Source organism: Platalea leucorodia (genome assembly GCF_965183815.1).
Source record: "Platalea leucorodia genome assembly, chromosome: Z".
Classification (NCBI taxonomy): Eukaryota; Metazoa; Chordata; class Aves; order Pelecaniformes; family Threskiornithidae; genus Platalea; species Platalea leucorodia.
This window is the reverse complement of record NC_138858.1, coordinates 55061681-55085320: the sequence shown is the minus strand read 5'-3', so window position 1 is coordinate 55085320 and position 23640 is coordinate 55061681. Positions and strand designations below refer to the sequence as shown.

The 23640-nt window shown below is 44.8% G+C and overlaps 1 protein-coding gene across 2 annotated transcripts; it reads right to left on the bottom strand.

Annotated features, from left to right (window-relative positions):
- Positions 1 to 1351: 1351 nt before the first annotated feature.
- On the bottom strand, positions 1352 to 17815 carry LPL (lipoprotein lipase). Of its 2 annotated transcripts, none has more exons than XM_082336771.1 (10): positions 17529 to 17815; positions 11688 to 11854; positions 11376 to 11555; positions 10632 to 10743; positions 8496 to 8729; positions 8012 to 8254; positions 6765 to 6885; positions 5776 to 5958; positions 4501 to 4605; positions 1352 to 3524 (listed from the first exon to the last, which is right to left on the bottom strand). In XM_082336771.1, the coding sequence occupies exons 1-10, from the start codon at positions 17611 to 17613 to the stop codon at positions 3479 to 3481; spliced, it is 1476 nt and encodes a 491-aa protein (XP_082192897.1). In that variant the 5' UTR covers positions 17614 to 17815; the 3' UTR covers positions 1352 to 3478. The 2 variants fall into 2 exon arrangements, with proteins under 2 accessions (XP_082192897.1, XP_082192896.1); XM_082336770.1 differs by having other exon boundaries at positions 11688 to 11851; positions 17529 to 17751.
- Between the last annotated feature and the right edge of the window lie 5825 nt (positions 17816 to 23640).

Genomic DNA, 23640 nt, shown 5'->3' with positions numbered 1-23640 from the left:
TGGAAACACCTACAGACAGCACATTCATTGCTGGTTCCAAAAATTTCTCAGAATGAAATATGTAGGAATAAAATCTAGGCACTAGGTACTTGAGTCAGGACTTCCTTGCCTTGTAGGTACATTGGCTGAAATCCTTTTCTTCACCCTTTTTTTCCAACTAAGAATAGCTTTCTGGCTGTTCAAGCCATTGGTTAGCCATGGGACAGCCTATCCCCCCCACAGACCTCTCCAGAGACAGGTGGCATGGTGATCATCACCTCTCTGATGTGGCTGGGCATTGCAGAGCAAGGTGCAAGAGTAATGGGGCCAGGGATGGCTCTGAAGGCTCACAGGAGAGACTTGGGTTCTTGTCCCTGCACCAAAAACTATTTCTCTGCTTTACCTAATGATGTTCAGCGTAGTGAGGTTGCTGCGGCTTTAGAAGAATAGTAATATCATGGTGCTTTTAGAAGATGTGGTCACAGGTCTTGTCTTCTACAACTGCAGGAGTCCTTCAGTTCCCCTTCAGCTGACACAGGGAAAGCAGGGGAGTGTCCTTAGAACACATGCTGCCAGCACTTCCATGCATTCCCTTGCTGCAGATTGGGTTCCTCCCCTGCCTTCCCTCTCCAATTCATACTCCCCAGGGTACTCCCTACCCCCCTTCCCTCTTTCATCCTTTGCACCCATCCATTTTCCGTTGCATACCTCCCTCTGCTTTCATGAGGAGTGAAGCTCAGCTCCTGTCAAAGAGCAGTCTCTTTGACCAAGTAAAGTACTGGAAGCAGAGTCTCCCAAGCCAACTCAGCTGCTCTAAATACTCCTAATATTGTCCCCCATGTGCATGTCACTACAGCTCTCCTTAATTCTGGTGCTCCCCTTCCAAGGGCCTTGGTAGACCCTTGCTGTGTATCACTCAGAGCAAACTGTTCTGGTGCTCTTGAGCACCACTCTTGAGCTCAGCTGGGCTCACAACCTGTGGGTCAAAGTGGTTTTTTTCAGCATTACTCCCTTAAGCAGTAGTGGTGGTATGGGACTGGTGCTTACACCTTTATTTTGGTACAGTGAGGAACAGAAGCATTGTTCCAACACACGCCAAAAAAGAGGAAATAAGCCTTTGAAAGCAAGGACTGTAACTTAAAAATCACAAACTGCAGGTGACCAGCTACTTGCTGGCACATAGTGATTCATTGATGTCTTGATACATCATTTTTACATTGCCCAAAAGGAAACAGAAAAGATCACACATTGCTTTAAAAAAAAAAAGTCTTACCCCATCTTTTCACCCCAGAATCCAAGTAAAAGGCTGTGGCCTTCACATAAAAGATACACAGCAGATTGTTTCATCAAAAGGAAAATATTGACCTTGGCATCAGTTTGAGAATTTTATTAAAACCATAGGTTTCCATTCTGTACAAAACAGAGGAGCTTTCTTTTTTAAAAAAATGTATTAACCACATAGGAAATAATGCAGTGTAAGTGGTTTGTTGATAAAAATCTCTCTGAAAGCTATATACAGGATTAATACCACACAACTGTATTAGCAACTGTCACCAACTTTAGCAATATATACAAACTACCTTTACACACATAAATATCTTATTTACAGCTAATAAATAACATCCAAAGCTAATCATGTGTCCTCATGTACAAGAACCTTCACTATTTTGTATCCAAGTTTGTATGTGTTTGTATTTGATCCTGTATTAAGAGCACACCTGTTCAGACACTTCATTTCCAAAGAACTTAACTCTTAGAGAAAATTGCAACAAAATGGGAAGTCTATAGGGAACAAATCATTATATTTATTTTTAGAGGTCTCAAATGCAATGGCTCAATACTCAACCCCACCCTCAGTGACTCATCACATCTCTGCTGTAGTTTAAGGGTTAGGAAATCAAATGTGAGAAATTTCAGAGTTATTAATATTCCAACATATTGCACTGTTTAAGACTTTTATCCCCAAATATACTAGCAGCCACAGCTGGAAAAAAACAAACTGTGCACATAAACGCATACATGTTGGTTTTGCTTTCAGGATGGGATTATATTGGAGAAATCACCACCTCCGCACTGTCTTGCGCATGCAGGAAGAGACTACAAAAACCAGTATCAATAGCTCACGTTACACTTCTCCAAGTGTCTACCTTCAAGCCCTTCTGCCTCCCCAGTATCTCGTTTATCTTCTAGAAAGCTAAAAGAGGGCTACCGAACCTTTCAGAGCACTAGAAAAATTACATGTTACTTAAAGGGGAAGCAGAATGCCTTCAATATATCTATTTTTGGCAACTTGCAGCATGTCTAATTCAAGTGTTTTTTTCAGAGCGTTCATTCCTGTGCATCACACAATCAGGCTCCTTTTAACTGTAACAGCTCCTGCTCTTTGCCGAATTCCACCAATTCCAAAATGTCAGAAAACCAAACAGCTTCTACGATCTAGCACTGTATCACAGCCAAGCAACAAACCAAGGTGGGCCACTGGCAGTCACAACTCCAGTACAGGGAAGCATGAGCTTGTCACCTGTCAAGTGGATTCACTTGCACTGACGACTGCATACAGCAGCCACTCAGCTGCATGACTGATATTTGGTGTCAAAGAGCAGAGAAACTGTCACATCTTTGGCATATGGGATGCAAGCAAGTGGCAGGGGGGAATCTGTTTCCTGCAGTTTCTAGTAGCTCAATTCCTTTGCAGTTCCTTATTCACACAGTGTTGGAGGCTAGATGGTTTCCTTTTCAAGGAATGAAAGCACAGATTGAAAGTTGAATGTCTGCATAGGACACTAGTATTGCTGTCTTCTTCTACAACTGCTATTTATTCCAGGGTAAGCTGCACAGAAGTATATAGCTCAACAGATCATACCTATTGCTAAGCAGCACTGGCATCTACCCCCAGCAAAACACATTCATAACCACAAACTAGAAAATTCATCCCCATATTAAGTCAGTCCCTGACACCTTTTAGTAATACACACAGCAAAGGTGTTTTTTCACGAGAAATCTACTCATTTGCTAAACACACACTTGAAGACAATGAACTCTAGCCACTGAACTGTCTGAAAATTCAGTTAGCCAAGCCAGAAAAAAAAACCCTGTCCAGTTTCAGAAGACTCCTGAAAAGAAAGAAAAGCCAGGTGCAGGGCTTTGCTTCTTTTCAATAAATACTAGAAAATTGCTATAGAGGATTTAATGTCAAGAAACCTTGTCACAAGGCACCATGATTAAGCAAAATTACTTATTCCTTCCCAGCACTCAAGCCTTTGGCAAGTTGTTTTGCGGGTTTCTTTTTGTTTTTAACTATTTAGATAATGTATTTTTATGGTTAGTAACTTTGTATGCTGAGACTTCCTTACAAGAAGTCTCCTAAGATAGCTAGGAATAGCAGGCAAAAAGCCAGCAGCGGATAAATATTTCTATATATTTGGTTCTGAACATCCAGTCCATGGGGATGAACAGACTCTCCTCCTCCCCAGTGCAGAAAAATCTTCATTCGTATCACTTAAGCAGATTCATGAGCAGAATTTTCTTTAGAGGCTTTCTTGGCACTGTGGGAGGGGAAAAAAAAAAAAAAAAAAGACAGATAAGGTGAAGAGGAAGACATAAGATACTTGTTCCTTTTTGTCTTATTTTTGAGTCTTAAGATAAAAAAATACTACCTAACAGGAAAATAAATTATGTGCTTGGGCTTTTCCTGGCTGCTGCTTTATTTTACACATCCGATACACACACAGAGCTCTCAAGGCCTCCCCAGGTCATTGCCCTAGAGTGAAGGTCAGCACACATGCCTTTTTATGCAGAACTAGATCTCAGTCTAGAAGTGTCCCCATGAGACCTTTCACACACAGCAATTGCATTAAAATAAATATAACCACTTCTCCAGCTCAAACTTCAGTGGATACAGTCCAAATAAATCTGGCTCCACATTTGAAAGTTTACTCTGTGTCAGAAAAATTATTGATCAAGAGATTAAAGTGCACCACAAACACTCAACCTCTGATCCAAGCAAGAGGTGCAAATCTCGGGAAGTCACTCACCTGGCAGTTGCCAGCAGAAAGCAGTATGCCAGGGAAAGCACCTGCATATGCCTGCTCAGTTTCTGTACCAGCCTCCAAATCTGCTGCTGGCCAGTGAGGAGGGAGGGCTCTGGACAGATTCATGTGTATGGATGTTTGGATGTTCTTCAATTAAGGGTAAATGTAGGGCATCTTTAGATAGATGTCTGGTAGTGTCTTGTCTGGAAACCCTCTCTAAGAGTCATTTATACTGGGCCACCATGTGAATGTGAGAAGCAGTGACTTGTACTTGCTTTTCAGGCATGCTAACAACCTCACAAGGAGATGGTTAGCAGAAAACCAAACTGCCAAAGCTGCCATAAGCAAACCTCAGGCTAGTCAGAGTTGAGATGCCTCCAAAGCCTTGAGGAGACTAGTGCAGAAGTCAATGAAATTAGGAACTTTTATTAGATCCTCCTGCTACCACTCAAGCCTCCCCCAACCCAAAAACAATAGTGATCACTCATACCCTCCTCTCTTCCTGTTGACGGGCTGCTCCAAGCATTTCACAAATATTGCTGCCTCTTCTCCCTTACTGAGACGCGAGGTGCCATCTCGAGAACAGAACACCACCCTGTGGAATAAATATCAGACAAACACAACTGAGCCAGATGTCTCCTTTTAATCATAGGAACAGGACTGGTGCTTTGAAGCAGTCTTTTACTTTGTTGTGTGGGGCACTACTACTTTACAACCATGGTAGAAAGTTATTTTTGAAAGAGAATTCTGTGACAAAAGAAATACTGTGCAAGAAAAGCTGGTAAATGCATTATGCATGGGCCTCAAACCTTAGCCATAAGCTGGTCCTTTGCATAAAATCCTCTTGTGGCTAAGAGAGCAGAAGCTCTATCTCAAAGTCTCTTGGATCTTTATTTACACCAGTCCTTGTGTGACTTTTTTGTCAGGTGAATGATCTTGGAAGAACACCTTACTCCCTTAAATGTTTGCAAATGAAGTAGGTTGCCAATTCCAGCAAACCTGAGCAGCTGCTTTTCTATTTATCAGTACTTTCCCCACCCCTCTATTTGTTCAGCTCTGATAACTGTTCTTTGATAAAGTGACTGCCTTGTTTATTCAAAGGAGGAACATGTTATTCACAATACTGTACATATGACATGCATACTCTCTTCTGGGTCCATATTCTGCTAACAGATCTCATGTCTAATGAATATGAGTATTTCAAAAGATTCAGGTCAAAGCAGTTCTGTTCAAACATTGCTGTTTTAACATTCATACATTAGCAATGTCCTGCAAGTCATGTGTTTCAGTTTTCACCCACCATTCGGGTATTCCCAGCTCCTAAGAAAATCCAGCTTAATGAAGCAATGATTTCTTGTGCGAATACACTTTTTGAAGTGTTTCTAAAAGTCTCCTTCTAAGCATGCTCTTCACAAGAAAACCTGTGCAAATGTCCAGCAAGAGAAAAGAGGAGAACTGCAAATACAATGAGAGATGCTGGTTCATGGAGACAGTCTCCTGCGTATAGTAGCTAACCTGAGGCACATGAGACAGTAGTACGCAAATGAATCGTGGAAGTAAAACTACAGATTGCAGATCCCAGCAGAAGCAAACAACTGAACCTGGCTGACAGAAATACCAGTTTGGTGCCATTGGAGCCCTGATTATCAGTGCTGCACCCACTTCTAACTGCTTTCCATGTTTTGTCCCGCCCTGCGAGATACCAGGAATCAGGAAACACTGTCAATTAAAACTAATATAGCTTATAACAATCAAAACAAGTTACTTTTTCTGAGTTTCTCCTGACTTCACTCTGACTCTCTGGATGTCAAATGTAAAAGGAGTCCACCAGTCTGACCAGCTGAAGAAGGTGTCTTTCTCCCACTGCAGCTTCAGCATAAGCAGGTCACCAATGTCCACTTCTGTGTAAATCAGGAAGGAGAAGGTCTTGTTTGAGGAGACTTCAGGCCTGTGGGAGGGAAATAAGGAAAAAGAAACAAAAAAATGGGAACTGTTAGACAGAAAGAAAACTAAGGGGAAAACACAGAACCAGGACTTTATGTACTTCAGAGAAGGAAGCAACCTTCTCCATAGTTCTGATGGATGGAATAAGGAAAAAAAAAACCTTAAGCTTTTGTAGATGCACAACCAAAAGCTTTCTGCAGCAAGGCTGGTAAAACCCTGGGACAGACTGCCAGGCAAGGGGTGTCTTCTCCAGTGCTGGTGGCTCTCAGAGAAGCCAGACAAGCACCAGCCAGGAACAGTTTAGGTTCCCCAGAGTAAGAAACAGACTTTGGTACTTTCCAGCCCCATTCGCTGCCAGCCCAGGTGCAGGGATGCAAGCACACACTTCTGCTTATTTGCAGAGCTGTGGAAGCAAATCCCATGTCTCCCTCAGCTTCTGCACAGACCCATCAGACAATTAACTCTAGGTTGCAGTCTCCTTTTAAGGAGCTTTAAGACAGCTGGAACATGGCATAAAGATACTGAAAACAGAAGAAAACAAGAAATCTGCCACACCAGAAAAATTCTTATTAGGCTGAGCCACAGGTCAGACTTGACACTTCCATATTCCAGATCTCTTATCAAGAGCAGCTCCGATAGAGCTTAGATCATTAGCGTCAGCAGTGGATGTGTTCCCTTGATCAAGAACGCGAGCAGATTCTGGGATTCTAAGACTTCTATAGCTGGAGCCAGAACAAGTTTTTTAGCCGGGGCTTTAACAGATTTAGGTAGACTCAACAGTACATTGCAGTTGTTTCTGTAGCTACTCACAGTGTGAAAGCAATGTTCTCACTCTCATCTAGAGTGCCATAGAGAGAGATCAGGAATGGCTGGTTTGTCTTGGTTGTATTAGTCTTTCCAAAGAAATGGATCTTGACCTGGTAATGAAAGACTGGAAGAACACAAAAGAAAAGGCCATTAGGAAAAAACTCAGCCTCCAAAGAGACTGCTGGTGACAAAACCACCCAAAAAAACTTCATGCAAAATCCTAGGCTGGAACATGCCAGGAAACTGAGGAGTTTAGTTCCCTGCAGCTACTGCTATCCAGGGAACTATTTTTGTGAGGAGGGAAAGATTAGGATTCAAGGGAATCACGATTAAAAAAACACCTTTGCAGTTCTTGCAGCTAAGCTCTGCATTCAAGTTAACTGCCACTATAATAACTCCAGTCTGCAGTATCCCCTTCAAACCTATTATAAATGTGTAAGACTTGCCGTCCTTGACTTGAAACAAGTGAGCTGTGCCCTCCTCATACAGGAACCTTGGTGAAAAAAATTCAACCCACTGACACTGCAGATTAAGCACCAAATGCCAACAAAACACTAGTTCTGCAGCTGTTCTAACACTGCAGGAATGTGCCCTCTGATTGCTGGTCCATCACATAATGCACACAATGAGCATACCATGTGGCACAGTCAAAGCCATGGAGGAAAAAAAGTAATAAAATCAAACTCGGAAGCCATTTCCCTAGCTGAAAGCCTTCCCTTTCTTTCTGGCAACATCCTTCTCAGACCTACCACTGTGGTAATGGGAATCAAGAAGTGCTGTGATATTTTAACAAGGGCTGGTGCTCCTCTGGCAAAGGCACTACGAAAGGCACACGTCTGATGGCTGCACATCTTTAAAGAAGTTGCTCATCAGGCTGAGCTCTGTTGATTATTTTCCCAGCAATAGGACAAATTCATTTGGATGAAAAATACTGAAAGAATTTGGAAGACTCAGTTGTTCCAAGTGACTGGGCCACAGAGTAAATCCTCCTAATTTTGATACTTAGAAACTTGTTACAAAATACCTTCTTTTTTGTATTCTACCCCCCACCTCCACACCTTGAGTAAGAGGACACTGTTTTTCCAAGACTGCACTTTAGCTTGCACTTAATGGCAAACTGCAGGCAAGCTTCACCCCTGCTCACCACAGGCACGAAAGCAGCAATATTGTCATCTGCAGTGTGCACTCACCCTGACACACAGATGAGCAGAAGTACCAGTCTTGCTCACCATTAAGCACACAGGACCTACCTTTATAGGGCATCTGAGCACGGGTCTTCAAGTACATTTTGGTGTTTCTCTTCGTTCTCACTCTGTTGACCTTGTAACCCAAATTGTTGCAGCGGTTCTTCCGGCAGCTCAGGCAGAGACCCTTCTCAAAGGCCTCCTTTGTGTTGCAGCGGTAGGCCATGCTGGGCTTTTCTTCATAGAGGAGGGAGTCAATGAAGAGGTGGATGGATCGTTCATGAGAGCATTTCACCAGCTGATCCACATCTGGAAAGAAATAAAACATGTCATATGTATACACACATGCATATAATGATATAAACCCCTAAGTAATGCTGTCAACAGGCACAGTCCACTATGCCAGAGCTGGTCTTTATAGGGTGACTTCTAAAAGCACTTAAAAGAAAAGTTCCTGTGCCTCTCAAAGAGACCTTTGCTTGCAGGAAACCTGCAGGCTATTGGAGATCTTCCTTCGGATGTTATACTGTTTGTTTCAGAGCAGCCTCACCTGCAAAGCCTTTTTCAGCAATCAGACGGAGTGCTTCTCCCAGGTTGCAACCTGGCTGGAAACCTCCACCATTAGGATAAATATCGATGTGTCCAACAGGCTTCTGGATCCCAATGCTGCGGTCTGGAGAGCCTCGAGTGTAGGTGTGTAGGACATCCACAAAGTCAGCATCATCCGGGGAGAGGCGGGTAAGGGCATCAGCATACTCAAATGTAGGACCAGCTGGATCCAGCCCTTTATGGGGCAAACCACAAAGAAAAAATGAGATTATTGTCTGCCAAAGACATTGACAGTGATAACGAATGCCCAACTCAGCTACCACATTGGGATGCAGTATTGCATATGGTGTCAGTATCACTGCAGACATTACAATGGGATCATTTAAGCAGCATTCATGTATACAGGAGAACCAAATACACTACCTTGAAATGCTGTCACTGTTTAAAAAATAAGGTGTATGTAAACATATGTAAAGAACCCCAGATAACTTCCTCACAGCTGTAGCATTTCCAGTGTATGTAAGAAACAAGCTAGTAAATATTTTCTCAATGTCTTCCTCTCTTGTCAAGAAACAGAGGAATTGTAAAATTTCTATTCAAAGTGTCTGAAGTGTGGAAAATGTCTTGCTGCTAACTCCCTGCTAGGGGAACGAGTGGGAAACAAACAAGAGCTTCACTCTCTACTTGCCTAAGGGGAAGGAGATTATTATGGTAAACTGTCAAGCTGCAGCAACACTCACATCAAAAACACCCAGAACTATTCTGCCAGTGAACAAGTACTATCTCTTGAATCCAGACAGCTACTTGAGAGATGGCTGAAGGGACATGTCTTTTCTGCAGCCCTCAGCTGGGGACAGGCACCTGGGTTGCCCACCCCTGGTTAGCCTCACCCAGTCTGAGCTGCCTTCCCGTGCTGTGAGGGCGTCAGGGACCACATCCCATTGCTCCCTGTGCTCAAAGGTGATGCCGCTTTCCCAGGGAAAGGTTCATCCTGGGCACTGAGGGCAACTGTGGGGGCATAACAGAGGGCTACTGGTATATGAGTGATTTGGTAGCCTCAGTGAAAGCAACAAAGCTGCAGCTGAGAGAAAGGAAGGGTAAAGGGACTAGTGCTTTGGCCTCCTGATTTTAATCTGCCACCTCTCAGGAGTCAGCCTTTCCTGATGCAACTGCTGCCTAGCCCACCCCCAGCATGTCTGTGGATCTGGGATCACAGCCAGGCTCAGGTGAAAGGGCAAAGGGTGCGAGGAGGAAGGGAGCTAGGCTCCCTTGAATGCCGCTCCCAAGCTCTCTCAGCAGCAAAGACACCACAGATGAGTGATTTTCTTAGCCTCATTTGCTGATGTTGGTATTTCTTTTGTCACTGAGATCAGTGCTAGGGGCTCAGCTCTCCAGGTGCTGGGCTGTAAACCAGCCCCACAGTGGCCGTGCACTCTGCCTTGTCTAGCACACTTCTCAGCCACCAAAAATCACCCTAAGCAGACATTTAAGCATGCATAGGAACAGGGCAAGCATATGTACACTTCCCTCCCCTTCTCAAAACTTCAAGTGTTATCTTCAGCCTAGAATATTACTTGAGCCTGTTAGGATTAATTTTTAGTAACCCACTGTTGATCTCTTCTGATTATCTGTCCAGTCTCCCTTTGAGCCCATATAAACTTCTTGCATCCACAGCATCCCATGGCAAAGAGCTCTGCAGCTACTACACCCACTGCAGGAGCCTGTTCTTTTTGAAGAGCTCCCACCTGCTGCAAGGTATGATCGCTTGGACAAAGACAACCAGCTGAAGTTCTTGTGCTTCAAGAGATACTGTGACCTTCTGCAAGCCATGGATTTGGCCAGTCTCGACCACATCCCCCTTAACTGGTCTCCTTTCATGGCAAATGATTCCCTGCCTACTCACTCATTTATTGTGCAGAAGCAGATCAAGGCTTCTCACCCACCACCTTTGTTGTTCTTTTCATAACCTTTTTAGTTCTACTGCAGAAATATCAGCCCTGCTGATTCAATAAAGAATTAACCTATAACCTAAGTAATGCCAACAAGCAACAATTACTCTGGTAATTTTCCAGAGGAACATAATATTTCAGCATGGAAGAGCAAGGACTCTTCACTCTACAACTACAGGTTTTCTTACCAGTAATTCTGTTCACCTTCTTCTTGGTCAGGCTCCCAGCAATCCCAGCAGCATGAGCACCTAGACTGTACCCCAGCAAGTGGACATTGTTGAGAGGATAATTGAATTGTTCCTGCAGAAGAGAGCAATTTCTTTAAAGTCAGTCAAATGGGAAAACATTTGAAGACACAAGGGAAAATGTTTTGTAAACACTGAGATTTCTCTTTGAGCCATGAACAATAGAAGAAACACTAAATACAATTAACATAATTTTTTGCCATACTAGGTCACTTGAGTTAACTAACTTAAGGCAAAAATCTAAGCAGAAAGAAATGCAGAATGAAGGACAGAACACAGGGCTGTGTATTCTGTCAAAGGTTTTCAGCCACTCCCTCCCCACCAGTTTCTGGATCTCTTAAATATTTCCCAAAGGCAGAGCAGACTTCTGTTTCCCAAGGGCTGGCTGCTGTATAATATATAGAAACCAGTCTTTCCTAGCTACCTCTCACAGAGCCTTCAGAAATACTGTGGCCTCGCAGGGCTCCACAGACCACAAGGTGAAGTTTCTGGAATGCACTATAAAAGACCTCCTTGTGTAAGAGATAACCGTTAAATTAAAGCTAGGATTTTACCAGTCCAGCAAAAGTACTGTCTGCAACAGCTTAACTCCATCTACCCAACAGGAGATGATTAACACAGCTGCATCATTGCTGTTGTGTCTCCTAGGAGATTATGTACAATGTGAGACATGACTATATGTCTTACCTCCATCCAGTCAATAAACATAGCAACATCCTTTCCCACCAGCTTAGTGTACGCAGCAGACACGGGGTAGTGCTGCTGAGCTCGAACTAGCCAGTCCACCACAACGACATTTGAATCAGGTTCCCTCTTGTACAGAGCATCCACCAGCTTCGGGACCCAACTTTCATACATTCCTGTCACCTGTTGAGTTTTTTTAATTAAAAAAGGAGATATCTTAGTATTATCCGTGCTGTGTAGACACCTCAGCTGATGTATCTAGCACAGTTTATCAGGAGAGTGGTTAAAAGGGAGATTCCTCCCCTTTCTGCTTACCGTCCACCCATGGATCACCACAAAGGTTTTACTGGTATGGTTGAAGTTGCACTGTGCCAGGCTATCCACCTGCCCAGGAACCAGGTAGCAGACATCCTCATCGGGCTCTGCAGGCGTCCGTAAGGAAAACTTGCTCTCAATTCCTTCAAAATTGGTCTCAGCTTCTGCTATGCAAGAGCACAAGAAACATACAGCAGTGTTTTAGGAGCATTAGGACAAACAGTTCAGAAGTCACAGGTACAATGTTGGAGAGATATCAGGAACAGTAAAGAAATGGGACATGTGTTTTTCATTTCCTACAGCGCTCCTTTTGCACCCCTATGGCCATATAAAGAGGAAATCAAAGGGTAAAAATTGCTCCCCCTCCAAGGTCCTGCTAAAACAGTGAGAATCTGGCCAGCTGTTATAGAGGTATGAATTCCTTTCAGGAGTCAGTATTTCCCCCATTACATTACTAACAGAAAACTTGTGAATTACCACAGCAGTGGAGAAAACTGCACAGGACAGCCATAGACAGTACATGCAAAAAAGCAGCAAGTTCCTACCACACTATTACATATTTTGGTGGTGCACCTTCCACATCACTTCATCAATAACCACTGCCTACCAAGGCTCTTTATAGCACCCAGTAGCTGCAGTGCATTATAAATAAGAGCTGCAAAGTCACCCCTGTTTTACAAAATGCTAGTTTTAACTTTCTACCAACAGAGAAAAACAGCAGGTGAGAAGATCAGACACCCATTAAGGAAACTGAACTAGCAAAGCAGAAGCCCATGTTTTGTAGGCAGTATTTTTTCAGATCATCTGATAAGCAACACTGCAGAAAAAAAATCTTCCTTTGCCTGAAGCTATTTTGAATACGGGGGCACACAGGACATGAAGATCATGTACTGGTGGTAACAAAGCATGCAATCGCCTGAAAAGATTGCTTCTTATAGAACTCCCCCCAGCTTCCAGCTCGAAAACATAAGTTTTCCTTTTGTTCCTGCCAAGGCAGAGAAGCGACTTTAGGCTTCATGCTCACTACTTCCTTTGTCTGGGAAGAAACTTAAATGCCTCCTCTTTTTACATCTGATTCAACACTTAAGTACTTCTCTATCCAGCAGACCCTGTAATTAACTGTGGGCTTAAACACCAATGCTTTTCAAAAACCGGGCCCTACTTTGGCAACTTGCATTTAGCAAATTTTGATTGCCTGTTTTCGAAGTGCAGCTGAACTCAGGCCAACTGTGTCCTGCTCCGTGTTGTGTTTCCTGGCATCATGACCCCCAAGCTTTCACAAACTCCTAAACACACATTAATGAATGGCTCCAAGCCACCGTAGAGAATGCAAAGGGACACGGTGAGGACCTCATGCCAGATGCGCAAAACAGATTTCTACTCCACTGCTCTTCCCATTGCATTAGAGGTTTCCTATGATAACTGTAGATTTGCATTTCTCCATAAAGTTGTGCTGCATCACTCAGAGGCAATAAATAATGAACTATTAATTTTTTTAAAATTTAGTTTTTCTGGTCTTCTCATTCAAGCTACCATACTCAGCAGGGTACTGACTTATGCCCGACCTCACTGAGCCCTCAGGTAACTGTACAAAGTCAGGAAGGTTCCTTCTGTGCTTGGAAGGACACAGAAATCGGGGTCTAACCTCTTGTGTGAGGTGTAAAACCAGCGTGCATGCTGGTAACAAATGCTCGTGTACGAGCCTCGGAGAGACTGACGTCATCTGCAATCAACGGCTTAACATTGCCTGCGTTCATCAGGACTTCTCACCTGCCAAAAGCAAAGCATATTCAGGGAAGTAACAAGAACTGTTCACTGAACAGAGGCAGTGCTCAGCTTTAGGTTTTGACCTTGACTATGCAAGGCTGGCTAGCTAATCCAGGATAATTGCACTGAGGGCCCCCCTTCCTGCCTCCTTCCCTCTAAAGAAGGGATAAAGTTCATGAAAAACACCTTTCTTCAAACCAGTAGAAGCATTCACATAATGGTGAATGTAAGACTTCATCTACTGAAAGCAAAATTTGCCAAACTAACCAAATGCTGATCTTTCTCAGAAGTTGCCCTTTACATTTTCGCACATTCAAAATTTCATTTTCTCACAAACTGAGAGTACATGACCCCTTTCTGAAACAAATGTTTAGACTTACACTATTTACTTTTTAGCCAGAAAAAGAAAAGACACAAAGGCTGACTGGTTAAGTATCAACTATAACTTTTCACTCAGCAGTGAATCAGTAAAACCTTGAAAGGACCAAGAACAGCCTTCAACTGTAAGGCATACAATGCAAGGACTTTCAATTATGGATATTCCTGCCCAGCACAGGAAGGCTCACAAGAATAGTCCACCTGCTCACTAGTTAATAGTGCTTCCTTTCATACTTGAATATCATTTCCCTTCTGAATTAAACCTATCTGATAATCATCCAAAATCTAAATTAAATTTATATCCTGTCTTGTAGTGTGTTTTCAATTACAAACACATGCCAGAATTTGTACGTAAGTTCAGACCACATCTCTTCTGGAAATAAGCCTGTAATAGACTAAATTTACAATCCTAAGTGCACCATACTTAAAGGAGCACATAGCAAAGTGCACCAAACTTAAGAAAGACTGCAGTACAGTGGCACCTACCACTGAAGATGTGCAAAGTGCTTCACAAATATTTGTGTTTCAGCCTAAAAATCTTTGGGTGAGACTTAAGGACATAGGAGCACTGAGATGCAGTTACCACCAGGAAACCAGCAGCTGCAAAGTAACAGCCCAGGAGTCAGGGAAATGGCAGAAGGCCACTCTGCTCATTTAGCTATGCTGTATAAGGAATTAGAAAGTCAGAAGAAACAATTGTTAGCATCTTTTATGCTCACAAAAAAAATGTCACATTGTCTAATGTCCACATATACTCAGTTCCCAGCAGCAAGATTACCCTCTGGATGAGGGAAGTGTCTGTGGTGGGGTTTGTTAGAGACTTCTTAATGATGTGCTCATTAAGAAGCTACCCTCAAAAGTTGCCTGAGTTTAGCTTTGCAAATTCTCTATGGCTCAGAGCATAAGATAACTTGCCTGCACCTCATGTTGTGCTGCACACATGCTGCAGTACCACCTCACCTCCCACCTTCTGCAGATTCAATTTTAGAAATACAGTACAGAGGTACATAACAGGATGCACACACTCACCACACAGACTGACATCTCTATGTACCATGCTTTAAAACTGCAGCAGAGAAGCTACAAAGCATACCACTTCAGAAAACTAGCATTTCCCACTTCTACTTTTGTACCTCAAAGTATCTTGGCCTATTAAAAAAAAGGTTCAGAACTAAACTTTGTCATACGTAAACTTTTGTCACAGGCCTTTTCCTCATAGATTTAAAGTGAAAAGTCTCCTTGAATCATGTCCTAACTGAGCTAGTCAAACAGCTCGGTCTCATTCTTACAGCCTTACACAAGGCCAAAGAAATGCAGAGACAGTCAATGTACACACTCATCACTGGTTAGTTAATGATGTGTTTTAACACACACATCATAATAATTTAACCCAAATTAATTAAACCAGGGAAAACCCAGAAACAGGGAGTCTTCAGCATGTTTCTGAAAGGTGGACAGAAATTTACCTGAACTTGCAACCGGTTTTACATAATGTAGATACAGAAATTAGATACATAGAAGTTTAAGTGCATCCCCACTGAGACACTGAAGTAGTTTTTAGTGACAAGAATGCAAGTCCATTTCTAAACAAGGCCTTGAAGAGAAGGAGACCTGGACATAAAAATGTGTACACAAAACAAATCCATGCTTTTGTTAAAAAAAACATGCACTTTCCCAGGCATAGTTCGGTAGAGGTATAAGGCATGTGTTCTGTACTGCAAAAGCTTCCAAGTGCACAGTTGCAAATACTGCTTCTGTTACAAAATAAAGTTTTCTGCCCACTGCTATGTGCTTACAGTTAACAAGGTGACCTACAAAGGGATTATTTAGGGAACTGGAAAAGGGAGTGGAATTAAGAATTAAGCCACCAATTTCAGACCTGAGCTGGCTTTTCTAACAGCCTCCAGGCTGCGTTGCCAAACTCCATCATTCTATCATGCTCTGCAAACTTTCTGATGCTTTTCTCACACCTCCATTTACATAATCTCAGTTTTCGTATTTTAAAAAAGCTGTCCTGTACATCAAGGTATAGAGAATACCGCAGAACTCAGAAGAAAGTGCAAATAAAAAGCTTTGAAACTGGGAAAAGTCAGTATTTTCATTTTCCTATTTAAACCTCATGACACTTTGGACTTCAATTTGTGAAACTCCATTCAGTTAGGGACTCCGATCAATTCTGAAAGCATCCTACTGACTTTAAGCATTCTGACACAGTACAAACACAAGCTTTAATGAAGAGAATTCAGCTTCAAGTTTCCTTCATGGGAAGCCCAAGTCGACCTGGCAACTGATTTTGATGAAGAAAACTGTTTATCACTGGTCAGCTGGGTGGAGAATGTGAATTTTGAAGAAGAAACAGCATCTGTAATATTAACCAAAAGTTAAACTGCCCGCATCAGACACAGGATGCCAAACATGATAACAATGCATTTGCCAGAATCAGTGCACCTGAACTATTGTTTTGAAAAGGGAACCTTTGATAAACAATTTCCTAGAGTTATGTACACAGAAATGGAAATACTGTATGAAACTTGGATACTGTGATGAAAACTGCTTTTGATTGCCTCTGGTGGCACAAGATTGGATTCAAAGCAAGAACACATTCTTTGGCTGTGCCCTAGCACCCATCCCCTTACTTTTGAATACTTCCCTTCAGCTTCCTTGAACACAAAGGAAATAACAAAGGCATCCACAGTGAAAAGAGCTGCAGTTTCCATATTCCGTTTTAGTAGCACACAGTAGCTTTAAGAGCTACAACTACATTTTCTTCTAAGGCTGTGGACTTTTAAAGATGGACATTATGTGCGGGAGATTAGTGTAAGAAAGTAAGAGTGTGACAGGGCACTGCTAACCTAAGTTTGAGAAGTAGTGGTCTCCTAAAACTAGTCTCTTTGCTCATTAAAGCTGCAGTTGTGTTGTGATTAACCGAGAGAGTATTAGTGAACATCTAATAGTCAATATTTGCACATGTTCCACTTTCTCTAGCCTGTAGGGTGCCTATACAGAAATGCAGGTACAACAGGTGTAGCATAAGGACAGTCGTATATGTATATACAGACACTCTGAGAGTATACCCCTCTGCTCACTTTTTCCCTAATGGATTTTGCTGCGTTAAAGGCATTAACTACACGCAAACACATTATCATAACCCTGCTGAAACTCAGGTTTGCCTTCGACAATTCGGACCAAGAGCGGTAGGAAGCTGGGATGCAGGGCTCCCATGGGACGGGCAAGTCCCATGCACACGGGAGGGCCCTGGCCCTGCAGGGAGCCGAGAGACCCCACCGCTGTGCCAATCCACCTCCAGCAAGGGACTCGTGGAAGCCACCTTACTCCGCGGGGGGGGGGGGGGGGGGGCCGGGGGGGAAATAAACACATCCTAAACCTCCACAGCCCGTGCCATCAGCCCGGCAGGTTGTGCCTGCGCTCCGGACAGGGAACCGGCTCCGGGTCCGTCCTAACAGGGCGCAGGTCCCCCCAGCACGGCTCTCCAGAGCCTCCCAAGGCCATCCCACGCCACCCGGGCCCCGCAGCATCCCCAGCGCCGCGGGAGAGCCTTGCAAAGCTAAGCTCCCAGCTCCCCTCTCCCGCCGGACCGGCGACGCTTCCCCTGCACACCCACACCCCCCCAAACGCCGCGGGCCCCCTCCGGGCCGCCCGCCCGGCCCCGCACCGCCCCCCCGGGCCGGGACTTACCGCCGGCGGCCGTCGGAGCCGCGCCGAGAGCGGCCACCCAGCGCAGGCAGAGGCAGAGGGCGACCACAACCGCCTTCCTCCCCATCTCGCCTCCTCTCCCCCTGCCGCGGCAGAAAAGTTTCGGTGCAAAAATAGAAAAAAAAAAAAAAAAAATTAGTTTGTTCGAGGGTTTCTTGTTTTTTGTTTTTGTTTTTTTTTTTTTTTTTAAAAAAATACAACTGTAGCGCAAAAATAATGCAATGGCAATGAACCACTCTCGTAGCAGCCCGTAAACCACCGGCAGCCAAACCGCGCCTCTGCCACCGCCGCTCCCTGCCCGGGCCCTTATGTCCCCGCCAATATGCAAATATGCAAATGAGCCCCCCCACCCATTGGGCGCGCGCCGCGGGGCGGGGCCGGCGCTGCCCGCGGGCGGGGGGGGCGGTGTGGGGGGCGAGCCGCGCCCGCGGGGAGCCGCGCCCCGGGCCGGAGCCGGGGGGAGCTCGGCGCGGCGCGGCGCGGCGCCGCCCGGCCCGGGGCCGAGGCCGCCCGCAGCGGCGTGCATAGGCCCCTCGGCTGTGAGCCCTCGGGCCTGGCTCCTCTGCCCACCGCGTCTGCCCCAGCGCTGCCCTCTCCCCGCCGCGCTGTGCTCGCCAGCCCTGCCCGCGCAGCCCGCCCGCCGCCCCGCCGCGCTCCCCCGGTCCTCCCTGCCTTTGGCAACCCAGCTCTGCTGTGCCTCGAATAAGATGGCCCTTCTCATCCGTGCTTTTGCACCGGGATCCAGCTGCTAACTGCATTTTCAGTTCAGAGCCTGCAAGGGGCCTGCTGCTCTTCCCTTGGACAAGCTTCGCCGAAACCTTGTTTTGCCAGCACTCAAGGGGGTACCAGTTTGGAGTGTAAATCAATTCACTGGAGATTGCATCTGTGCTCTGGAGAAATGCAAAGTTGCCTCTGAGCTTTTCAACTCTCTCTGCCCTCCTCTCAGCAACAGGGTTCGCAAGCAGCCTTGCGTAGGTGGCCACTGGGTGAAAGATCAGTTATGTAAGGACATGTAACAGAGGAATATTAAATTGATAACAAGACCAGTTTTCATTTCACTGTGCAGTGTGTTGTCAAAGGCCCAGCTTCATAGAGAAGCTTGTGACCCAGGGAATGAGGACTCCCTAGGTTTTGCAACATGAAGCAAGTGGGATTCACTTTGAGGGTAACTGGTTCCTCTCAGACCAGGCACCTTCGGAGACTAAAATATACCTGGTTCATAATAGCGAGGCTATTCAATAAGAGGTTGGTTGAGTGTAGCAGAACTGGGTCACCTTTGCAACATTAGATTTCATTAAAAGACGAGTAAGATCTGTAAGTGAGAATACATCTGCCCCAGGACGCAAGTTCCTCCATTGCCAGCCCCTATTTATAGCCAAAAGGCATTGGAAGAATTTAATGAGGGTGCAAACTGATCATGCTGAGACTTTCTTTCCAACAGAGACAACCGGGGTGGCAGGGTCGGGGGGTGGGGGGCTAAAGCAATGGGTGAGGCAGTGGGAGAGGGTGGGAGTCAGCGGCATGGGACAGGAGGTGAGGAGGTTGGGGGTAAGGAGAGAGACCAGCCTTCCTCACCAGAGGATGGTGGTGGTGTGAGCAGGGAAAAATATGGTTTGCGCTGCAGCTTGCTAAGTATCAAGCGTATCCTCTGACCGGTGTCTGAGACCCTCTCATCAAAACAATAGCAAGAATTTTCTCAAAGAATTTTCTCATGTCTTTTTTTTTTTCCCAAGTGAGGACTAAACAATGCATTTTCTCTTGATCTAATTTAGTTGAAACTCTATAGTGCAATTTCCCCCCCAGAAATCATCCTGGCTCTATCTAGGTTCAGACATCCTTCCTAGAAAATTCCAGGCAACATTTGGCAAACTAAAAGAACAAACAATTTAAAGCAAGCCGCCGTAATGAAGACTGTCAGGCCACCTTAATCACAGGCGATGCTACCAACACAGTCAGAGTAAAACAGAGCATGAAGACTCCTGTTTTGCACAGCTACACCCATGGCTACTGCAGCAGAACTTACATTACAGTATGACTGTGGGAAGACAACTAGTGTAGTTTTAAGTGCTGATAGGATCGGATTAAGCAGGTATAAAAGAGCAGTGGCAGTGCCTGGCAGGCCAGCCCTGGGTGGACTGCTGGCCCCCACTAACCTTTGCTAATCCACGGGCTGTAATCAGACTTTCAGTTCATTCCCAATACAGATCATGAAACCCATCAATAACAAGGACAGGCAGCAGATTTACAAACTACTCGGAACAAAATCTAATTTGTTACACTGAAAATGCTTGTTTGCGTAATTTTTTGTTCCTTCTCGTGCCCATGCCTCATTTTAAGACATAATCTGAAAGAGTTATGCAAAGTCTCCACTTAAAACAAAGAAGGAAAATTAAAAACAAAACACTAAAAGAAAACTTTCAAGTGATGAAAGACAGGCAGGGGGGGATAATTCTGGTTTCTCGGATCTTGAACAAGTTGCCTAAGTCTGTCGTAAACCCAGATGCAAAATAATCTGAAATAGATGATGGGACTTCGTGAAGGCAGAACGTGTCCCTGAACACTGAACAATGTGCGGTTGCACCAGTCTGACACAGCACATTTTCCAACATTTAAAAACTTTCTTCCCTTGCAGATAATCAGATTGGATGGAGAAGAAGCTTCATGGCATCATCTCAGTGTGCTTCAGTGCAATCATTAACTGGATTTGAGTTTTGCTTCCTCTGTAAAATACATAGTCCTATAGGGGAAAGCAAAGCTCCGTCTGTAAAACAGAGCCTGGTTTATAGTATTCAGGGATTCCAAAGTGGGTGGAAGGTAACAGAGTGAGAGCTAAAATACATTATTTCTAACAAGGGGGCGGGGGGGTAAGTCTGGAGGAATGGAGACAGGAGTTGCATAACTAGGCTGGGACTTGCACCCACAGACCATGTGGAAGGTTAAAGTCAAAACAAGCCCATAAGTGTCTCCAACACAACGTGGGCAGTGTTGGTTTGTGTGGTGCAGCTGTGCTAAACCCCGAGCAAATTGCCTGGCCTCACACAACAGCAAGCAAGAGAAGAATAAACCCCAAAATTTCATTTCCACAGCAATGCTCCAAAGAGAGCTTGAAACACAGGCCAAAAGGGGAGGGGGGAAAGAGAGACTAACACTAACTTTGAAAATTCCTGTGCTGCTTTAATTCTATTCATATAAAAGATTTGATAGCTAAGGATAAGAGGTCTTCCAGGCGAGGTCTTACAGGAGGAGAGGTCTTCCAGCAAAAGTATCTGCTTAGAAACAAGCGAAAAACATGTTCTTCTCTCTTTCTGACTAGGAAATGCAAGTAAGTTAGAAGTCTTTTCCTCTCCCTATAAATATTTAAATTTTCTCTTCCCCCGCCAGAAGAGAAAAAGTGAAATTAAATCCAAAAAGTTGCAGTGAGCTTCCAGGTGATTTCTGTACTAATAAGTTCAAACAAACAAACAAACAAAAAAGGAATCCTTTTCTCCTACTTTAAGTTTGTTCAAAGATATCAATGAAATATTTTTTAAAATCTCCTTTTGTGAAAACCAGACATTTTTAATGAAACTCCAGTTTGGGGATAAAAAATGACTCTTCCCTGCCTGTGTCCATAATGACTAATTGGGCTACAGCAACAGCTTCACATGCAGTGGAGGTCCCCTCATCCTGGGCTGAGCATCTTTGATATGCTCTGAGGAAGGAGCTACATAGCATCAAGCCGTACAGCGGCTTGAGGGTGACCTGTGGCAAGCCTGTCCCACCAACACTGATCTACAAGCCCTTTTTGTGGCACAGTATTGCCTGCCTTGCCACACTGGCAGTGAGCGTGGGGCGCAGGTACCTGTCAGTAGGGGCAGGGGCAGCCTGGAGAGAGGCAGACATGCAGGCAGGTGAGGGCAGCGGTTGCAGGGAAGTCTGCATGTCGTAGTTACCCTGAATCTCCCTGAATGTGCAGTGATGGGAAAAGCGACAGCAGGAATCGCCTAGGTGTCTGTTTAGCAATACAATCCATGCAACTTCACTGTGGTTGGTACCTGGAAGAGCTCAGCTGAAGGCACAGAAATACAAGGAGCTGTGCAGCAGCTGCAGCTGTGACTGCAATAAACAGGGCACCTGTTCATCCAGCCTTCTTTTCTGTTTTGCAGAGAGGCTCCTTCCGCCTTCAGTGCCACACAGGCAACAGGAGGAGGGGATCCTCCTTGTGTAAAGTAGCCTTTAGCCATCTTGCCTTGCTTATCCTTTCTATTGCTGTGGTATGACTTGCTGTTCTGTTCCCAGGTTGCCTTATCTTGCAGACAAGGTCCTCTCTCACTGATTAGCACAAGGATTCATTCCTCATCATCCCGCTTTCTTATTTTCAGTGCAAAATGCAAGCTGCCTACTCCTTCAAATAAAGAGATATGGGCTAGAGCAGGATGCCCTGCTCTGCTAGTGAGCTGTGGATCTGGCTGTGGAGTAAGCTTGTGTTACAATTTTCTCAACTGTGCTTTAATTAATTACCACGCTGCCGGTAGTGCCTGCCAAAGTCAGCTAGCTGTCTCGCCAAACACATCTTTCAAAATGCAATGCCAGGGGAGAGACATTCCTGCACCCCTTTTGGGGTGGCCGGTAGGGGAGTGTAGTCCAGCTCCCCACTCATTGGCCATGGGACTGGTGTGCTGATCAAGTGTGGTCCCCCTCGCTGTCCCTCACGTGGCTCCCAAGCCCTGCCTGCAGTAGGTTAAAGATGACGTTGTCTGAAACTTTTGCAAGGTTATGAAAATGTGCAAGGGCAGGGGGGAGAAGGAGAGAGAAGAACTCTTGCCTGACTGATAGTGCTCAGTCCCAGCGGTGCTCGGCTGCCCACAGGGGCAGGAGCAAGCCCCTGCATCTTGCCAGCACAGTGCCTGGTGGAGAGACTTCAACGTCCCCTGCTTTCCCTTGTTCTTTTCCTGCGATTTAATAAACCCATCTCTCTAACCATGGGAACAGAGCCTTCTCACTCAGGTCCCAGCCTGGCAGTCTGCGTCCCTGCTTGCCAAGGGGAGAGCAAGTAGGACGAGAGAGCAATGCATGGTGTGGCCAGTGTGGGAAAATGTATGTGTCATTTCCATCTTGAGAAATGTATCAGGGAAGAGAAGCCACTTCTCTGGCCTCTAGGCTCTCCAGTGAGGGAGAGGATAATTGCATGCTTTCTGCTTTTCCTTTATTTTGCTCTGCAAGGCTGACAGATGGTGTGTGGTGCAGCCAAGGCTGGATTCCAACTTGTATCTCCTTCGGTTGCTTGCAACTTACTGAGAACAGATTCCTTCTTGGGCTGACATTTCCATCTCATCCCAAAGGGGATTTGTTTTAATTTTCATTTAAAGTTTAGGCTGAGTTAGTATTTCTGCTCTGGGATTTTGCAACTGGTAAGTAAAAACTCCCTCCTAGCCCAACACTCCTGCTGTGGACATCCAGCCGAAGTGCTCATGGAGTGAGGGGTGTGTTCCCAAAGTACCGTTCAGCCTGTCTGCAGTCAAAGCACACTCATGCAGTGCCTCCAGGGACTACCGATGGATCCTGCAGTGATTTTGTGCTCCTAACTTCCATATGCATCAATTTTTAGGTCTCATGGAGATTTAAAAGATTTCGAGCAAAGCTTGAACTCTGTTAGTGAGCTGTTTTCAAACTATGAGCAGGAAACAGGCCAAGTTTGCATATGCACAGTAAAATTTCCTTGTCTGATCTCTTCTATTTGCCACATGTAAATAACCAATAAATAGTATTTCTTTCCACCCACTTCTTTATTTGTGTTACTTCACTATCTTCACAAGTATGCTGACACTTTGTAGGAACATGTACAGCTGCGGTCCCTGTCCCAGAGATATTCCTGCCAAAATTAAGACGTGGCAACAAAGAGGAAATATAAATAAGAGGGGAAGGGGAGAGGGAGGGCAGGGGCTGCAGCAACAAGATCGCACCATTCATCAGTCGACCTAAATCACCATGCAAACTATGGGAGGAGCTTGAAAAATAGCAGACCTGATTCCTTGGTCATAGAGGGTTTCAGATCACGTAGACAGGATTCTCCAAGTTGAAAAATTACATTTTCCCTGGGGGCTCTTCATTCAGA

Coding starts and splice junctions, on each gene's coding strand:
- LPL (XM_082336771.1), bottom strand. CDS start 17,613: ATGGGGAGGAAGGCGGTTGTGGTCGCCCTCTGCCTCTGCCTGCGCTGG. Junction 11,855..17,528: donor GGCTCCGACGGCCGCCGGCG/GTAAGTCCCGGC, acceptor GCTCTTGCATAG/CAGAAGCTGAGACCAATTTT. Junction 8,730..10,631: donor GAAGGTGAACAGAATTACTG/GTAAGAAAACCT, acceptor TGCCCCATAAAG/GGCTGGATCCAGCTGGTCCT.